Source organism: Pseudopipra pipra, chromosome 3, assembly GCF_036250125.1.
Source record: "Pseudopipra pipra isolate bDixPip1 chromosome 3, bDixPip1.hap1, whole genome shotgun sequence".
Classification (NCBI taxonomy): domain Eukaryota; kingdom Metazoa; phylum Chordata; class Aves; order Passeriformes; family Pipridae; genus Pseudopipra; species Pseudopipra pipra.
This window is the reverse complement of record NC_087551.1, coordinates 94377422-94396164: the sequence shown is the minus strand read 5'-3', so window position 1 is coordinate 94396164 and position 18743 is coordinate 94377422. Positions and strand designations below refer to the sequence as shown.

General features: G+C 35.4%; 1 protein-coding gene across 2 annotated transcripts in view; it reads right to left on the bottom strand.

The window, feature by feature from the left end:
* CSMD1 (CUB and Sushi multiple domains 1) overlaps positions 1-18743 on the bottom strand; it is a 1077872-nt gene that overhangs the window by 381847 nt on the left and 677282 nt on the right. For both annotated transcript variants that reach the window (XM_064650377.1, XM_064650376.1), the window contains exon 7: positions 11647-11724. In XM_064650377.1, coding sequence (XP_064506447.1) covers positions 11647-11724 — 78 coding nt within the window. The remainder of the gene's footprint in view (positions 1-11646; positions 11725-18743) is intronic.

The window sequence follows — 18743 nt, the reverse complement described above, 5'->3', positions numbered from 1 at the left end:
ACAGGCAAGAAGTAACTTTAGGGAAGGGACTTTGGGGGATGGCAAAACAGGAACAAAGTATTATAGGCAGGGCTGATGTTTTCAATTGTTTTCATGTTGCTCAGCAATGTCTTGTTTAAAAATTGTTCTTTCACTTGTACATACCATTGTCAAACAGAGGCTGTTGGGGCTTCAATTTTCTTTTTCAGGCATCTGCCTTGGATTTATTTATTCTGATTTAAATACTATTACATTGAAATTATTGTTTTTTCATCTCATTCACTTTTGAGAGAGCCACAACAAAAATCCAGTTCCCTGAATTTAAAAAAAAATATGTCTTTTTCATGGGAATGTATTAGTATCATCTTCAAAACTTATTTGTTGCAAAAGTGACCTTTGTGTCAAGGATGTGCATTTTGCCCTTCCATCATCTACTAAAAATGGCCAAATGAAAGGCCTTTGAGAAACAAAAAGTTCCTTTGAGAAACGAGTTTCTGAACTCACATTTTAGTGAGTACATCCCAAATACATGTCACATTTAACAAAATCTAAGACTTTGAAGTGTACTTCCCTGTAGTACTCTCCACTTCCAGTGACCAATGAATATCCAGTTTTAGGTGTTGAACTGAGAACTAGTCTTTCCTGCACAACCATCTACTCTTCTTTACCAGGCCTTCCTGAGAGAAGAACCCACTTGCCTGATTCAAATACAGAGGTATCAAGAGCTAGGTTTAAAGGCAACAGTCAGAAAGTTTGAAAGTAACAGTAGAGTTTGACAAGAGACAAAAAAAATTAGACGGAAAAAAGATACTGAGATAGCTAGGGAGAAAAATGGCAAACAAGCATTCAGAGAGGTTGACCATCATAAATGATTGCTGGGGAGAGGAATAAGAGAAGAAAAGAGAGTAGCAGATGGGAGGAATAAAGGAATAAGGAGATTGAGGGAAACAAGCTCTCTAGGCAGAGTCTAGAACCGAGAAATTATTGTAAACACATAAAGGTGGGTAAATATGACATGACAACAAGGCTCTAGAATGGAAGGAGCAAAGAGACTTCGAAGAGACTCATTTGGTAAGGGTCTGGTTAAGGTTAGTGAAAAGTTTCTACACTGTGGTGGGTTGACTCCTGCCATCAGCTAAGCACCCAGTAGACTCTCACCCACTTCATCACCTCGTCAGTAGGATAAAGGAGGGTATTGGTGGAGAAAAAGATTAGTAAAAAACTTCTGGGTTGAGAAAAAAGCAGTTTACAGGTTAAAAGGAATAAAAAGAGGAAAAAAGAAAAACTTGGGTGATGGAAAGGCGTCACTCAGTACCTCACAAGTACCTCCCATCACTCACTACCTCTCCCCCAGCAGAACAATGCTCAGCCAGCCTCCTAGAAATGGCTATTTGGAAAGACTACACATAGTTTTTATTGCCAAACCTGATGCTACTTGGCATTGGTTCAGTCAGCCTGGGTCAGCTGTATCCCCTCCCAAACTCATGCCCACCCCTAGCCTACTCGCTGTAGGAGAAGGAATAAGGAAAAGAAAATGCCTGAACACTGCAAAAGGACTGTTCAACAACATTCACAACTCTGGTGTGTTATCAACACTGTTTTGGTCTCAAGTATGAAACACAGCATCATATGGGCTCCTCTGAACAAAACTAAAATGAAATACATACAATAAAACAAGAAGCAATGTCAAAATAAGAACAGAAGCACTGAAAACCAGACAAAAATATTTTATAGCAAACTTAACTGAAATTCAGGGCATGTTCTTTTTTATATAAAAACAGTGATGTGGAATACAAGCTCTGCCTCTCCAAAAAATCTCATCTTCTCTCATAAGAAAGCCCATCTTACACATTAGCATGTCTGCTTAGGATTAGACCAGAAGCGACTATCACTAATTGTATTTTAAGTGATCCATACTCTAAAATATGGATTCAATTTTTAATATATTCCATAGATACAACGGAGTAATATTCAAGCAGTTTGTGGTTCTTCGTGCTATATTTTGATCTCAGCATAAGTGCTTTTCATTTTAGCCTCTGTTGATGCACTTGCAGACTACTGAAAACCAGGTCTGGTAGAATTGAGAAAGGAATGTGACTTCTCAGCCTGAATTGGGTTTCCCACGTGACTTCAAAAACATGATGGAAAAGCTGATATGGCAATAAAAAGTAGCTTCTTGAATAAAATATATGCCACATGAAATGTCGGCTTGGAGAAACCATACTGTTTTGCTCTTGTTAATTTGGTAATTCACTGACTTTATAGCTCCTCTAGCAGAGATATTGAGCATCAGAGCTGAGTTCAAAAGCACTAAGCTAGGGAAGATATGCATACTTTTTTGACATATCTCTCTTGCTTACGCAGGAGAACTTCTTTCATCTTAGAAGCCTGAAGCAGAAAATATTGTGATAGTGGGGTGACAGAAATCAAACAAATGCTTGTATTAGGAGAACAATGTGGACTTTGAGATATAAAAATCTATCTATTTCTTGATAGATTAAAACTTTTCAGAATGAAACATTTTTGATTGCCATCACGTGTATTAAAACTTACATTACTTTGATATATGCCAAATTGCTATTGTCACTTACCTGAGCTCAGATGTCTTATATTATAGAAGCATACATATAAGTCAGAGCGCAACACTTACAGTCCCTTCTTTTTCAAGTATGCTGACACAAAACAGCAAACTTAGACAGGTATTTTGGGATTTTTCTGGATTTTTCTTTCCATTTATATTTTTTAAAAAATAGGTAGTTTGATAACTTTTTTTTTTCTTTAAAAACAGCTTGTTCTATCAGTTTCAGTGGTGGGACACATCAGGTTGAATAATTCCCTCTCTCTAGCAACTAGTCCTTTCCTTCCAAAAGAAAGCCAATGTATTTATTTCCATTTTAGTTCCTATTTGTTTTGTTTGTTCCAATTCCAAAAATATTTCAAGTTTTTAAATGAACATTATTGAGGAAATTGATATGTAGTTCAAGTGTTGTATAAATTTTTTACTTCCCTTTTCCCAAGTGAAGAAGGACTAGTGAACACAAACTGCTCTGAAGCTGATAAATTAGCTGTCACCTAATGAAACTTCCCTGTTCCAAACATATTTGACACTGACACTTGGCTGTTCCTCTCAGAAGAGCTGCAGGAATAGATACATTCCAGAGTGACAGGAGAACAACTGACAGTGAGATGCTATGCTAATACAGTTGAAATTATTTTCCAAAGTGTTTTGTAATGCAAGGCACAAATTCTGAAAAATGAAAATAGTCAAACACCTTCTATCAGACTCAAGATATTCTCCCACAATGAGGATTTAGAAAACCAGGATCTCAATACACACACAAGGGCAATATTAGCCTCTGTAGGAAGTGGAAATCTCCTTGCAGGAGGTGGGAAGTATCTGACTCTTTCAGAAGACTTGACAGTGAGGGTATCTATATTCTGCAGCATACCTTCGCTGCATGACCAGTGTCATACTTTTTTCTTTAATTAAAAATATTTTCGTATTTTTTATGTTCTAGTAATTTGAATTCACCCACCCACAAATTCTGAATGCCTTCATAATTTACATATATTATTTTAATCTACCGAGACTTCATTTTATCAACCTATTTACTGCCCACGTCTATATTTTTAACAGAGCTGTGGTTAGGAGTTAAGCCAAGGAAGCCATATAAAAGTATTAAAGTTTATATTTAAATTTTGTATGAATAGTTAATTTATACAGAATTATAATTGCTAAAAGCAGGTTGCTTATTTTTGAGTCTTTGACTTTGAAAATTACAGAACTGAATGCCAATTTAGCCTACAGTATGAACATTCACTTTGAATAATCAGTAATGTTCTATAATTGTATATGAAAATTATTTAATGGCAGTTTCAGCTTCCTAGCTGGATAACAATTCATTTTAACCATCCATAATTCAATCAGATTACATCTTGTTTTACATATTTTAATAGATGCTTCCTTCTGGTTATTTTACAAATTATATATGCAAATGATGTATTAAATAATTGATGAAGCACCTTGTTTTGCTTGTAGCTACAAGTGATGCTTTTCTTCACAAATATATTTAGGCAGTAGTTCTTTTCACAGCAAGATTTTTGCATAGTATTTTAAAAGATATTTAAACTCCTACCGTGATGAGGGCTTATTTAGAAACACCAAGTATAATTTAGTAACCTGATTTATGAAGGAATTTATAAAATATAGTGAAAAATCATTGCAGAAGAATTTCACAGCATAAGATCCAAAACTCCTTAGCTCTTGGGACACTCTGTATTATTACATTCCATGATAGGATAATGTACATCAGCCTAATTAGCCTTCCTGTTTTATTAATGCTTTATAAAACTGTTAGAGGTTAATGATGCAGTTATTTTTTCTACTGCCCAATTTCATCCTATAATACTCAGTAAAAGGGGAAATAGTGCCATTATTCTCTTACTAGACATATGGTAAATGCTATAATGGAATATTATGTGTTATGCGTTATTTACAATTGTATATATCTATATCTATATATCTATATAGATGTATACATGTATACTTAGGCACATAGACATAAATAACAAGAATACTTCTAATATTAAATATTCCAGGATCCATCCCTTAACCTATTGTATAAAAGTGCCAGTTTTAAATATTACTTCCCTCTCTTTATTTTTAACTGAACATTTAACATATGCTCAGTATTCCTGTAAAAAGACTTCCCAAAATAAAAGTGGATATTTACAGACATACTAGGTCCACAAATCTCAGGCTTGTGGTTCCTTACCTTGTAATTATTACATTAGTAAGTTTTAAACAATCTTTCTCTCATTTGCAGCTATGCACAATATAAACCCAAACTTGAAAAATGCTTTCCTTTTCAAGCTGTGAAATTTGAATGAATGAAAAATGAAAAATAGCTATCATGATTGAAAAGACCAGAGAGTTCACGATACTGTGTAGGCACTTACAAAGTTTCTGATTGGGCACTAACAAATGAAAATCATTTCAGTGCCTGTAAATTAATATAACAGGATACAACACACAAGCACAGAGTAACATCCTCTGAGAACACTGAGATCTTCAGGCATGGGAATGGGCTACCCAGGGAAGTGGTGGATTCTCTGTCCCTGGAGGTTTTTAAGATGAGACTGGATGTGGCACTTAGTGCCATGGTCTAGTAACCACGGTGGTAGTGGATCAAGGGTTGGACTTGATGATCTCGGAGGTCCCTTCCAACTCAGCTGATTCTATGATTCTGTGATTCTATGATTCAGAGAGGACTATAGAAACTAATGGGAAAGAGGTGCCTCCATACAGATCTTAGCACACAACATTCTTCCTCTTAAGAATCTCAATCTTAAAGGTAGATATTTCAATGTTCTCAGTTTTCCTTATGAGATAAGGGATATATATATCCACAGAAGATGCTGAATTGATGCTCACTGAAGGTCAGAAAAGACCTGCAGATGAATCCTGTCACTTTTCACCCTTGTGTTGCAATGCTTCATGAAGAGCCCAGGAAACAGCAGTCTTTGAAAGGCAGTGGTATTTGTAAAAGTATTTGTAAAAGAAAACTCTAAGTTCTGCAATTAAGAATTTCCCCTTTTAAAGGGCACAAAGCAGATAACACTATAAAATGCAATGCTAGTGTGTTTCCCTTAAAAAAATTAGTAAAGTATGTTTCTTATGTCTCTTGATATGCTGTTTTTCTTTTCTTGTCCCTTTGCTTTTTTCTTTTTTTTTTGAGCCTATGGCAAACTGATCACCTGAGTGTCAGAACAGGGCAAGCAACACCCCAAAGTCCTGTTCAAAACACTTGCAGACAGTACCGTGTGCCCCAGAACAAAAGCCTGAAAGATGTCAACGTTTCCCCATTTGCTTTACTTGTTTTAGCTAACAGTGAGACCAGTTAAAGAGAGAGATTTATGTTACATTGATTTCTGCAGTGCTTTTAAATTTGTGCTTCTTGAAGAGGCACAGGCCTTTGGAATTTCTGCAGAACAAGTCCACTTTCCAACAGATTTTTTTTTTTTTTAAATTTCTAAGGTCACTCTATCTTAGTGTTTGCACTTTGGTACCATCCCTTTTTTCTTTAATATAGTTTCGCATAGTATTTTAAATAATTACAGTGAAAAACAAACTGCATATTGAGAGCACTGAAGCACACAGTATCTAAACCTAGAATTGTTTGATACACAACTGCCTATAATGGCTTGGATGGTTTGTTTTGCATCATGTTTATTGGTGATCAATCCCATAATGAATGCAAGGTTTCTTAAATTAATGAAGGCTAAAGCACGAGATGCTATATTTGATTAGTGTAAACTAATGTAGATTAGAGCAAAGGTTTGTAAAGTGAGATAGATTTGATGTACAGTTGTTTTTTTTTTCTTTTTGTTTTTTTAAATTTGAGACTGAACACTCTCAGAACAATAAATATTTAACAGTATCTTTTGATCATGATTTGATCCTGACACAGCATACGATAGCCTGTGAAAATTCAAATTCAACAAAAAATGAGGTTTTACAGGTGAAGATTCAATAAAATACAAGCACACACAAAAAAAAGAAGGAATTTTTGGTAGAATTTTTTTCCACTACATGAGCATTGAAAAAATAATAGCATGGAATTATTACATAGGTTTTCATTAATCTTAAAATAATTTGGAAGAAGATGCTAAAAAATAGTTAAATAATAAATTATTTTTGGGAAACAATGAACAAGATAATTGAAATATTAAAAATAATAATCAGAAATTTATACTTATATGTCAAGCTACAAATTTCATAACAAAAACATAGTAATCAGCAATAGTTTTTCCTTTTGTATCTGTATCTTGATATGACCTTCAGCAGTTGTCATATCAGTTTGTTAAGTTCATTGCACATTGGTTTGCAACTGATTTCTAAGTATTGGTCTTCTCAAAATGTAAAAGTTTTTAAAGAAATTGTTTTTTACTCAGGTATAAGTACAAATCAGTCAGAAAACTGTGCTATTAAATGCAACTATTTCATCCAATATTTTCCTTCTTAGGGAAACAGTCTTTCATTAACTGAAGAACAAAACTTTACTAGTCATCATTTTGCTTCTGTCAAAGTAAATTTACCAGTAGCCAAATGTCAAGAAGATGAAATTGCCAGTTTATTTGAAATATGAGCAATGTTTTCGTAAGCAACAAACTTCCATCCTAAAATTTTTAACTTTATTTTACAATGTCCTAAGCCATTTGTGCCAGTTACTCAACAACAAAATAAATAATGACTGATGTCATTAATTATTTCTTACACAGAATTAGCAATGTAATCCTGTTTTGGTATTAATCACTATAGTTTCAACAGCATGCGTCATTAATTCAACCTAATGTGCTGCAACCAATTAATACTTTTTCTCTAAACTCATTTGTTCTTTGGCTCTACATTGAAGAAATAATTGTTGTAAAGTAGCTCTTTTTATCATCTTCAGTGTGAAGAACTGTTCAGATAGTCCGTAACTCAATTTCAGCAAATGCATTAATCTTACACTAGAATCATGATCTTCAAAGCATTTAACGTGTTTTTTCTGGTATTCTAAAATACATTTTCAAATAATACAACAGAAGCCTGAAATTGCTTTCATGAAGTAAAAGAGACTTTTACTCAGTGAATACCTACAGATATCTCACTTTGTAAAACCTAGTAGTTCACACACCACTTTGAAAAGTGAGGTTAAGTTACTCAGTATTCAGTAATTACCACGAAATGTTAACATGGTTTAATATGAATGCCACATTTCTAACAGAATCACTCAGACTTCGTCTGTTAATCCTTGTTGCTGTTTCAGAATGTGGATGTTCCCTGCAGTTTGCTGCATCATGTGGGGAGCCACTTTCCACACTGCATTTTGACAAGAGCAAACTCAGGAAATCAGCTCTTCCAGGCACTTTATCTTCAATTCTGCTTTCCTCTCCCAGCATTACCGCACTGGCAGATTTGCACACAACACCACATAAGCCGTATAAGCATTTCCATTTTTCACCTGATATGATGTCTCTCACCTCACTGAACTTCCTTGACATTTACTGCGAGCTTGATGCATTCCTGTGCTCTGTCCTCCTCCTGGTGAGGAGGTCTGGAAATATGAAGCTATCCTGTGAATGTAGCACAAGGGCTGAGGTCATTAAAGGCCTCTGGGGCAGTCTGCTCTCTTAACCCTCCTCTGGGCCACACAGGGCCCAAAGAGTCACAGACGTGCCGAATAGCAAGTCTGCAGTTACGACCCTGCCTTCCCAACATTCTGTGAACTGGTGTTGTGAAGACATACTCACTTGCTACCCTTTGCATGTGGTAGTAACTGCCTGGCACGTATCAGAGGCTACACTTGAAAATATAAACTGCAAGTTTCTTCTGCTTGACTAGAAAATGGGCCTTTTATAAGGACTATGGCTGCCCAGTGATGGTCTGTCCTTGCAGCTCACTTCATTAGGGCTCTACTTCTCTTGGATATACAGGATGCTTCCTGTACGATCTCTGCTGTAGAGATAATACTCAGGTGTTTCAAGATGATAATCACCCTCTGAGAGAGTTGCTGGGCACAAATATTGCCATGAAAACATTCATTCAAGAGCAAGCAATCAAAATTATATTTTTATTTACTCAGTCACAATGCAAACTGTAGTCATAGGACTTTTAGAAAAGGCCAAAACCATTAGGAACACAGTCTGTAGGCTTGTATCATATTAGAATAAGAGTGAGTGATGATAGCAAGATGGGTCAGGCAACTTCCTTTGGGAATATACCATATATATCAAAATGACAAAAAAAGTGGGTAGACTAAACCTGCAACTAATCAGATGGACACCAATAGACGTAATTGGATTGGCTTTCCCTAAATAGTTTCAAAAATACAACTCTCTCCTCTGAGAGATTAGCTTCATACAACCAAGGGAAATATGCTGACTGGATTTGGCCAGTGTTTGGGGCAGCCAAAGCACTTAAAGCCATGAGAACTGCCTGTCCATGTGCTTTCTCCCAGTTTACTCTTTCTGACCTTTGCCAAGTGTAAGGTACTGATAAACCAGGACCATATTTTAGTTCAATTCTCTTTCGCATCCTTTTCCCATTTTCTTGCATAAATTAATCATGATTCAGCCGCATCTGGCTCACTGCTAAAAGGTAATGGCTGGCAAGAGTATAATAACTTACGTTTCCATCAGATGTACCAAAAAAAAGGAGAAAATAAAAAAAGGAAAAAAACCAACCAACCAACCAACCAAAAAAAGCCAACCAAAAAACTATCCAACAAAAATCTATTGTTTCCCTGGGGAGTGACATGATAATGATTTTTTTCCAATAGTAAACCTACCAAGGTACCTATATCCCAAACCAATGCTTTTCTACCTGGCTCTTTCTAAAGGATTGCAGAGCAGCTGTAACAAACTTCCAGGAATCCAGGTAGGTGCAGGAGGAGGAGGAGGAGGAGAGTGAGCTATGACTGTACACAACAGAAATACTGAAATAGTGTTCTTCATTCCACAAAGAATTATCAATAATGTTATTATCATTGGTAACATTTTCTACCTAAATCCTAACAGATTTGAGTTGTGCCACTGTGAAATGCTTTCTGCAGCTGCACTCAGGTGCTGCTTGGGAGGAAATGCCATGGGAAAGCTGCAGGTCGTAGGATGTGCAGGCCGTGCTCTCACAGCATTTGCCATGACGGTATTTGAATTCTACCTCAGAAAGAATCATGTCTTGCCAGTACCATCCAAGGAGTCTTTCCGCTGTGTCTTTGGCAACTGGACATGTCTATCTCGCATCGGCCTCTTTAGCCACCAGCGCGCTTGTAACAAACGTGGGTAGAGCCCTTCCCAAATCTTCGTTCATGAAGCCTGGCCGTGAATTTGAATTCCACCTACAACCCCATAAACCAAAATCCAAAAGCAACCTTTCTGCTTTACAGAGAGAGAATTTTAAAAAGATCTTACATACAAAAATGGTGAGGGGTGTTACTATTTAATTTAGTATTTAATTATCTTTTTTTTTTAGGTTTGCTAATTGGCATCAAATGATAATATCCACTCTTATCAGTTCTCTAAGTCAAATTCCCAATTACCTTTTCTGTCTACATAATTACTAGTAAGAAAAATGGTTAAATATTAAAGGCTTACATCAGAAAGAGTAGTAAAATACATTTGAATCCAACTGTTTGTATTTTAATCTTACCATTTTTATAAGCTTCATATATGTGAAAGTAATGGTAATAATAATAATGCACTTCTTAGATTTATGTCAAGTCAAAACACAAAAAAGGCAATTTACATTTGAAATAAACAGCAATTTTAAGACTGCCTTATAACAATTTTTCCATAGCCTGTCTTCCACTTTCTGTAATTGCATGTGATGTTTGACAGCATGTGCTCTGGGTGTAAGCAGAGATCACACAGCTTCCAGAGGTAACTTATAAATAATGAAATAATCACCCATTCAGATACAAACACCAAAGAGATGGATCAACTTTTTTGCTACACCTTGCATAAAAAGTTCCTTTTGAGTGCCACACCATCAACGTGCAACATTTAAAGCAGAAAACTGTCATTCCTCTTTTGTTCCAGTGAGCATACCAAAACACTGACTTCGTATTAAACAATTCACTGCAGAAACACAGAGACAAAATCATATCCCCTAGACATCAGCTTTCAAGATACTCATTCTCTCTGTACTTGCAGAATAGCACACAATAAGGCAAACACAGCTTAGCTTTCAGTCCACTGAATTCAGTGTTATTTCATGTGGAATTAATTTATCCAAATACATCTTAGTCATTAGATTTACACTTTTAATGGGTTCTGGGTGAACACTGGCTTACCCTTTGGCTTTCTTTTCTTTTTTTTTTTTTTATTTTCTTTTTTTGGAGGGGGTCTAAGGGACCCTCAGTTTTCAAAATTTAAAAATATCGTCTTTTTCTTGTTTCAAGGCTGGCCTGATTAATAGAGAAAGAACTCTTAGGATACTACTCAGATTGCCAGTTCAAGGAAAGTGATGCTCAGGAAAACTAACAACCCCATAGTCCCATAGATAGCATGTTGATTTTAGCCTCACACTATCTATGGGAGAAAAGGTGTAGAGGGACAGAAGAGATGTCAATCTAGAGTGCACTAGGCATGTAAAGATGGGAAAGTGATGTTGTGATCTCCATCTTCTTCAGAAGCTGGGAATTACAGCATTTCTTAACCTTTTCTGTGCAAGACTGGACAGAAACTATGTCATCAGGACATAGTTTGGCAAGGAGAGGAAAAATTAGAGCTGTGATACTGAGGGGAAAAAAAAGATCAGAAAGTATAAACAGATACAAATAATGCTAAGATACCTTCACTGTCCCCAGTACTGAATTGCTAAATTCTACATGGCACTGTCCTGCCTGGATTTCCTAATATGCCCTACATCTCTGAATTCTAAATATCCTCATATATATATAAATATTGTTCTATACATAATGCAGGGGTTTTTCTACATACAACACCATATTCTGCTTTTTACACCCTGAGTATTACCAGTGGAGTTCTAATAAAGTGATGATTGAAAACGTAATAACCATTTTAGGACCATAGCTTCCCAATGTCTCTCTCTTTGATTTGTACATCTAAAAGGACTCCACAAGATATATGCAGTCACTAAAAATAATGGTATAAACAACTTACAGACAGAATTTTTGTGGTTGCTGTCTTTGCTGGGCAACATCTTGACTCCTCTTGATTTCAGTTCAATTGCTTTTTTCACTGAGAGACAAAGCAAACAAAGAAAAGGTAATTCATTATTAAACATCATAAAATGGACATATAGCAGCCAAATCATACATTACAATAATACAAAGCTACACAGGACTCCTACAGAAGATTGAAACAACTGCAGTTTCTGTGGTAATCCAAATAAATTTTTACAAAAATATAACCATTTATCATTTTTCAGAAGATGTCCTTTTTAAACAGACATTATCAGGATTGGCAATATTATGAATTCAAGTTTGCTTAGATTCAAAGAGAAGAAAACCTTGTCCTAATTATATGTATGGATTTCCTATGTTTACCACTGCATATGACAAAATATTAAACATTTTTAAAACTTATTTCATACATAAAATGTACAAAACATTATCTACGTATGTTTGAGGACCACAAGCTTTAAATGTGATATTCACATCTGCTTTTATTTGATCCACTCTTCTGCAGTAGGTATGTTTTTAGTTCAGTTTCCTAAGGAGATTAACACAGTGTGTTACATTACTTGGCTCACCTAACCTCTTTTGAATCTACAGGGCAATATGAACTGAATTACAAAGAAGAAAGAGTTCTCAAAGGGGCAAAGTTTTGTGAGACAGAACAGATGCATGAGAGGTTTAATATCTTTTTTCTCTGTTTATTCAGCTGAATGGCTGATAAACTCCCAGCTTATCCCTACTAAGTAGTTAGGCCACCATAGGAGGGATCAGGAGCCAAGTAGGAAGAGACATGAGAAGACACTAGTGCAGTTGTACATTAAGGAACACGGGGGGTAGAATTTTAATTGTAATGGTAAGAGAAAAGGGTAAAAATACAGGACACCATCACAGGATATTAACTATTTCTGTGGCTTGGGAACAAATTGTTCAGTGCAAAGTAAAATCAGAGGTAGAAAACAATTGTGGAATGAACCTGGACAGTTCAAAACTATTGTGCAGAAAAACAATAGTCATAGCAAAATAGCAAGTGCCTGACTTTGTGTATCAGAATGCTAAAAATGATGCATGCCAATAACAAAAAATACAAAAAGCAGTAATTCTTCCTTGATTCATATTGAATTTTTTTTGGTAGATCTTGCAGTGGTTAATAATCTTAAAATGCAGTCATTTATCCAAGATATAAACAAGAAATCAATTTAAACATTTCCTAAATGGCAGTATTAAGTACCTCATAGTATATAAATATATAAATTAATACTAGAGAATGTCAGTTATACTTTTTGTCAATACACGATATAAATTTTATGATTACCACACTACACACTGATCTCTATGCAAATATTTTTAAGAAGTGAAGTGGTTGAAACAGTAAGTTAATGTGTCTTTAAATATTGCATATAAAAACATGATTCCGTTGTAATTATTTCCATATTAGAATTCTAATGCTTTTGCAGCCTCAGAATGAGGTTCTTTTTTCTTAACTGCTGAAATTGGGCAAGTTCTGCAGAAAGTACTTTCTGTGCTATGTATTCTGCAAGTGCAGTCATTTACACCTAAACCTAGAAAACAGGTGTTCAGATGATGAAAGATGATTGAAAAACAATTGTAGCTGCATGGTATGAAATGGTTTTGATAGCAGTGTGGTGTTTTCTTTTCTTCTAAGGCGAGAATTGTACATTATATAGACACATCAATGCAGACAATAAGGCTAATATTCCCAAGGCCTTCTGGAAGGGCAAACCTCATGGATATGGTATTCTTAGGATTACTTTCTAGACTTAAGTCCTAAAATTTCCACCAAGTGCCACCTTATGTTCTGGTTTTTTAGACTGCATAACCAGTCCATTAAAATTATTCCATTTAATGTAAAATGGACAGCACAACTCTTGTAGTGAATATTTGGGATATTGTCTGCAGTTGTGGTCCCTCCACCAGCATTAATTTCTCAATTTGTCAGTATATGTGTCATGTAAAACATGTGAGCAGTTCTCAGAGGATTCAAAATCCATACATTCATGAATGAGTGGTAAACCCATTGAGTTATTATGTAGTGGACAGAGAAAAGAACTATACTCTCCTTTTCTTTGCCCTGTGACCCTATTTTATGGTAAAAATGACAATCATCACTCAAATTCCTTGTGACAGTTCACTCATAAAGGTATTTGTTAGATGTATTTGAAACACACCCTTGTGAATGAGGAAAAATTATACCTACCATCTGTATTTGAAACACAGAGAACACAAATTGAACCTAGAGGTTCTGACCTGACATATGAAAACATTTTGACTCTCATGCATTGAAACAAGTCCTACTGTTTCTATCCTTGGATTTTTTTCATATGTCAAGAAAAAGGCATTTTATATCTCACTGAAAGAACATTAGATAGTAGATTCACAGTACTTACGATCAGTCATCTAAAATGTATGTTTTATGAAGAGAAATATCTAAATCAAGGGGGCGATTCACCCTCTTCTAAGATAGACACAATGAATCCTCCTACACAGATGCCTTTTTCTCTCCACAAAATATAACACATACCACTTGCTCAAGCTACATTTTAGATGGTAACGTTAGGTGGAATGATCTTTTATGCCTGGAGAACTTTAACAGTGAAATGCAGATATCTGTGAGATATATGGATCCATGAGGTTAGTTTGATATATAAATACCAAAATTTTGCCTCTACTATACATATATGTAAGTTTTCATATGTAACCTATACAGTATTTTTTTGTAGTTTTAAAAGGTATTAACCAAGCATAGTATTTAAAATAAAAACTCTTCAACCTCTGAGAAAGAAACAGAGACCACTGCACACCACAGTTTCAGTGAAACAGATCGACTCCTTCTGTAAATACAAGAAATATTCTAAATTGCATTTTTATAACAATTTAAATACCATTTGAATACCTTTTCTGAGGCACTTATCCTTTACTTTCTCATTTCTCTTTCATTAGAAAAGGTTCTCCTGATTTCAAAGATGATTTACCATTTAGGAGCAGAAAAAGAGGAATGGGTTTACATTAATAATGTCAGAAATGAACAGCACTTTCCACCTTTTAAGTGATTACTTTTGAAAATTTGCATAACTTTCTGCTGTCTTCATTTAAACATTCAGTGAAGCTTACTGAATTAACCTTTTCTGGTAATCATAACTTCAAGGGTCTTTTGGTGATGAGTTACTCGTTCAGGGAGGAGGGCAGAGTTTAGTACTGGAAGTCCAAGACAACCTTATCAGCCTACTGGAAAGCACTGGCGGTATTCCTTAGACTTTTGCTATAGCTAAAATAAACTCAGCCATGGAAAGATTTAGAGGAGCATTGCTCATGTTCAAACTGAACTCTTCTGTCTTATAAATTTAGAAATCTATTAATCAGCATATTTTTGTTAAGGATGAATAAGATCATCCTTAATTTAACACCCAAATACACATAGACATCTTTTTCTTTTTTGTCTTAGAGAACTGGAAATATAAAAAAAATTTGTAAAAGTCTTATGTCCCTAGTGCAAATTTTTAGAAATAATGCACCTTAAGTGCACCTGAAAATATTCTTATTTTTGAAAATTAAAACAGTAGTTGGTAGTATCAGCTTTATTTTCTGGATTCATAAGGCACACCAGCATACTATGCTTTCCCTACATTACTAACTCTCTATAATTCAAAAGGAAATTTTTCTCCATTTTATTCTTCTTACATTCATTTCTGAGAGAGGGGAACTCACAAAAGAATTGCTCTACTGCTGTTATTATTTTAAAACCATATTATACACAGCAGCTCATTACAGCATGGATGGCTTCCTAAAATTACTACAACGAATTTTTTTAAAATGCAGTTTATATTCCACAGTCTTGTTTCCCAGGATACGAAGATAGGAGGCAGTCACCTTTCAGATCCAGCTTCTCCAACTATAAAGTGGAGTTTTTTTAATAATTTTTGTTTTGGTTTAAATTGTGTTCCTCCTATCTGACATGCAAGGTTTTATGGAGAACTTGTAATTTGTGGTTGAAGGTTAATTTCAAATTATCTGTATTACAATATCAAAAATCTGTGTGAATTTGTCATACATTTTCAGGGTGGATATGACTTTCAAGTAAAAGGTGGGTTTTTTTGGTTTTGTTTGACTGATTATGAATGAGCTAAAAGCTGTACAAAAGCAAAATAGCATGTATTCTTTAGCACCAAGAATTTGCAGTCTTATTCTCTGGTTGTGTAATTTTGCTTAGGGGAGACAGGACAGAAATTAGTAAGAAGAAAAGCATGGAAAAGTGAACAGAAAGTGAAGACACTGAGAGGCCCATTTGTAGGGCATCACTGAGAAAAAATTTAATCTAGAGAGGGTTTTGAGGTGGTATGATATCCTTTAAAGATAAAAAGGAAACTGCAAAGAAGAAAGATACCTCTGCAGTTCCACTAAGGCTAGAACAAGAACTTAGAGACTTTACAGAAAGGGAAACTTTGCTTATATGAGAAAAAAACCTTTTTAACAGTAAGAGTGATTAAGCCCTGGAATAAATTACCCAGAGAAGCTGTAGAACGTTAGTCATCAACACATTTTAAGATCATGTTAAATTAAGGACTGAAAACAACAGCCAAATATGTTTGCCTCCTCTTTGATAGAGGGTTAGCTTAACAAGATAGGTTTCTTAAACCTATTTTCTTTGATTTCTTAACAGTAATCAATAACCAAAAGTCATTTGGCTGAGAAATAGTAAGTGGCTAAGACCTTGGTGGGTTTTTCTAGGATTGTTAGCATATGAAATTATTTCATTACACCTACATTTAACTGCATGTGTACAAGCAGGTAAATGTTGTGCAGTACACAAGTCATATCAAAGCCAGATAAGATAATATACTACTTGGTTTACATAGTGTTATGTTTGATCTAATTTACCCTCTTTTAGTTCTAGTGTGACTCCATAACAACAGAAGTTACACTTCCTGTTTTTTCCTAACATTTTCTCTAACAGTCTTTGTGTGTGTCTTGGATGACATAATATGTTTTTCCCCAATTACCCAAATACATGAGTATCTTGCCAGTTTTCCTTCCTGCATGAAATAACCTCCAAGACCTCAAATACTGGCTACCACTCAAAGCTAAAATATTCTGACATCATCTGCTGGTACTTCCTCAAGCTGCTCTGCTGCTGCTCTGCTGAGTTCAGCTCTTGGCTGTCTTTCACTGCAGATTTTTCCCAAGTACAGATATGTGAAGGTAAAGAGGAATAACATATTGCCCAGTATCTGGTGATTACAGGAAGCACCTTTCCTGTCCAGCCTTAAGCTCTGTGTCACCTTAAGTATGTTTGTATCTATTAAAAAGACTGACACTTTGTTTTAAATATTCTTACTGTTCCAGTAAGAAACAGTGATGTGTTTGCAATAACATTCATAACATTCCTGAAGGAAATTAGCAAATTTATCTCAGTACAGTGCAGGATTCATCAATTTCCTTTTGCTTTAGTTTCACTGCTCTGATTTTCTTCAAGTTGAATAATTTTGTTGCAAAACACAGTATTTTCTTTATTCAGATTGAAAAGTCCAATTAAGTGCACCATTTGCTTTGCATTAGTGCCTAATCCTTTTTGTGCACAACTATGCATTTTTTGGCCTTGGAAGAAATAATCTATATTTTCATATTTGGCAGCATCGGTAATTTCTCTGAATTCTGCTTATAGATCAAACATTTCTTTCTTATTACTCAAAGTCATGTGGGACCAGTATACAGATTGTTACCTATTTCTAGGTTTTCTTCTGTTTCACTATGGCTGGTTGTACCATGAATTCTTTTAAAAGTTTAGTAGTTGTGAGAATAAGAAAAAAACTCAGCCATTCTCAAACTTAACATTCACTTCAGTTTATAAAGGGAATGTTATAATATGGGGCTTTTTTATAAAACGAGGTCCCAGATTCAATAACCTAGGAGGATACTTGCAAGTTTCTTTCTCAGCTACCCATTTGACTTTTGCTGAGGCATCGCAATTTTCCATAGGATCTCTAGTTTAAACCAATGCACTGGAATAGTCCAACCCTCTGCAGTTTCTGTATTCCTTGCCTGAAAAGTATTCTCATACACTATCCTAGTGTTTCTCTCACTAACAGGTTTCAAAATCTTCCCTACTAATCAGTATTATAACTCCAGAGAGCTTCACAGTAGGCATAGATGTTTCTACTATATGGCTAGGTGTAAAAGCTGTAAGTTCATGATCAGTTGGTTTCCTTGTTCCATCAATTTAGCAAAGTACTGCCTGTCACTAGCAGATCTTCCACCTGCTCCCTGTGCTGGAAATCTCTGCATGCAGTACTAATGAATAAATGGTACAGCCTCAAGATAAATTGGTGTCACAATAGATTTTTACACAAATCTTTCTTATTCTATGTGTATAAGCTGATACAGGATCTGCAAGTTTAAAAAGAAACACAGCCATTTGTTTTCCATTAACCTTTTCTGTGTCACTTAGCTGGCCCCTTGCCCTGATGAACTGCCCTAGCTACTTTGAGCTTTCAATGTATGATATATCATAATAAAACCACTTCAGCAGGCATCAAGTCTTCAATGTCTGCAGATATTGTCCACAGTTCTGGAAAATAATACCAACACAATTTGCTCTATGAATATGCTGTTGCAGAACACAGAGAGTAGTAGTTTGTAGAAATTGTCTCTAAAAAATAAATCATAAAATGAGATCCACTCAGCTCCCTGTTTGAATGTTGCTTCAACTATAGTCTTTTGAACACTTCTAGGGAGGATAACACCATGACAAACAATAGCTGACGACTGAATAGCTGTTAGATCAGCAACTGCTTAGTGCTGACATCATGAAGCAGCTACGTTTGAGCCTTTTCAGGAATGGAAAGTTTACTGGACCCTTAAGAAAGACGTATGACTTAGCAACCTGATTGTAACCAGGTACAAGCTTCTACCTTTAATGAAGTACTTTTTGTTTCTCTGGAAAATGCCGAAAAATCAAGGTGTAGTGTGTTGACCCTGGCTTAACCTAGATATCCACAAAAGCCGCTCTATCGCTCCCCTCTGCAACTGGACAGAGGAGAGAAAATAAAGTAAAGGATTCATGGGTTG